The following is a 2,060-nucleotide window of genomic DNA, read 5'->3' as shown; positions in this document are numbered from 1 at the left end:
CCTGCAGGTGAAGCCCCCCAGTCCCACTCGGGCTTTTCCTGGCGTCGGCACCAGACGTCAGCCCGAGCTCTGGTGTCGGGATCCGGACGTTGAAATCGGGGCCACCACCGAGGACGTCGAGGTCGCCGTCATGCCGGGTGACGTCCACGGTGTAGGCGGTGACCTTGCGGGTGACCGTGATGGTCCGGCTCTGCATCCCCCCAGCCTCGGTGTCCGGCCCCTCCTCGGACCTCAGCCGGGGCTTGATTTTGGTGGTGTAGATGCGCTGGTACTCCTCGTCATCGCCGCTCTGGGGATGGGAGATGTCCGCCATGAGCACCGGGAGGCTGCTTCCTCCCCATCCCCATCCCCATCCTCCTCATGCTCATCCTTCCCCCTCATCCCCATCCTCCTCTTCCTCCCCCTGTCACCACCACTCACCAGCATGACCTCGGGGCTGCCGGGCACGAAGGTCTCGTGTCTGCAGGGCTGTCCGGGCAGGGGTGACCGGTCCCCGCGGCGCTGCAGCCGCAGTCCCACCGTGTGGTGGCCCATGGTCTGCAGCAGCTGCGCCACCTCCCCCGACTGCAGGTTGTCGAAGTAGACGGTGGCGCTGACGATCTGATCCCCTGCGGGGACAGGGACAGGGGACGGCCAGGTCAGGGATTTCGGGGGGGACACCAGGACACCCTGTCCCCATCGCGTGTGACCATGGGGTCATCGTCCACAAGGAGGGAGGAGGAAACACCCAAAGTGCCACCAGGATGGATGAAAATGCTCCAAAACTCTTGTTTTTCCCCCCAAAACCCTCAGGGAAGAGCACCTGGGGGGTCACTGCCCATGGGGACAGAGGCAGAAGCTCCTGAGGCGCCACCAAGATGTCCTGAAGGTCCCCAAAACTCCAGTTTTAACCCTAAAACCCTCAGGTTTGGGTGGGACTTGAACCATGGGGCGGCCACCCACGGGGGTGGAAGAATAAATGCCCCAAGAGCCACCAGGATGTCCCAGGTGTCCCCAAAGCCCCCGACTGTCCCCACCTTCCTTGACCACGCCCATGCGGGCGGCCGGAGAGTTCTGCTGGATGCGCCGGACGAAGACGCCGTCATCGGTCTGGTCGATGGTGATGCCGTGGGAGCCGCTGCCCTGCCAGTTGGGCAGGAGGATCTCCCGCGTCTCCTCCTCCCGCTCCATCTGCACCAGGACACGGTCAGCGGGGCAGGGCAGGGGCTGGACACAGGGGCAGGGGACAGACACAGCAGCTGGGGATGGTCACAGGACTGGACACGGGGTCAGGGGGAGGACACGGGGGCTGGACACGGGGGCTGGAGGTGGACAGTGGGTCGGAGGGTGGGCATGGGGGCTGGGGGTCAAGAAGAGGGGGTGGATGCAGGGTTTGGGGTCAGGGCAGGACTGGACGCTGGGTTTGGGGTCAGGGGAGGGGGTGGACACAGGGTCTGGGGTCCGAAGAGGGGCTGGACACGGGGGTCAAGGGGAGGGGTGGATGCTGGGTCTGGGGGCAGGGGAGTGGTCGGACACAGGGTTTGGGGTCATGGGTGTGGCCAGACACGGGGTCTGGGGTCCGGAGAGGGGTCAGGAGGAGCCGGACCGGCCCCACTGACCTCTGTGGGGTCCCAGTCCCGGCCGGATCAGCCCCAGGAATCCTCGGCCCTCGCTCGGGAACCTCGCGGCGACTCCGGCGTCACCTCCCCGGCCTGGAGGGGACAGCGGGGGACACCGTGGGACACCGGGGACACCCACGGGACATCGGGGGGACACCGGGGACATGTGGGAATTCCAGAGCAGGGGGGATCGGGAAGGGTGGGGCAGCGTGGGGATGTCACCTGTCCCTTGTCACCTGAGCCACCTGAACCCCGCCTCGATCAGTTCCTGGTGTTTTGAGGGGATTTCACTGTTTTTAGGGAATTCTGGGGGGGTTTTTTTTGTCCTTTCCCTGCCCCAAAACCACCCCAAAAACTGGGAGGGGACCCCTGGGAGGACAGCACGGAGGGTCCTGGTGACCTCAGGGGTGGCCACGAGCCACCAGCGTGTCCCTGCTGCAGAGAAGGTGACAGTGGCGGGGG

The 2,060-nt window shown here is 65.8% G+C and overlaps 1 protein-coding gene across 1 annotated transcript in view; it reads right to left on the bottom strand.

Annotated features, from left to right (window-relative positions):
- The window catches only part of AHNAK (AHNAK nucleoprotein), a 19,579-nt gene extending 17,859 nt beyond the window's left edge, over window positions 1-1,720 (bottom strand). Inside the window, 4 exon segments of the mRNA XM_017747267.1 lie at window positions 6-289; window positions 421-608; window positions 1,017-1,170; window positions 1,599-1,720. Coding sequence (XP_017602756.1) covers window positions 6-289; window positions 421-608; window positions 1,017-1,170 — 626 coding nt within the window. The 5' untranslated portion in view covers window positions 1,599-1,720.
- Between the last annotated feature and the right edge of the window lie 340 nt (window positions 1,721-2,060).

This window comes from Corvus brachyrhynchos, unplaced genomic scaffold (genome assembly GCF_000691975.1).
Source record: "Corvus brachyrhynchos isolate BGI_N302 unplaced genomic scaffold, ASM69197v1 scaffold442, whole genome shotgun sequence".
Taxonomy (NCBI): Eukaryota; Metazoa; Chordata; class Aves; order Passeriformes; family Corvidae; genus Corvus; species Corvus brachyrhynchos.
Note: the sequence above shows the minus strand (reverse complement) of the source record. Positions and strands in the feature narration are given on the sequence as shown.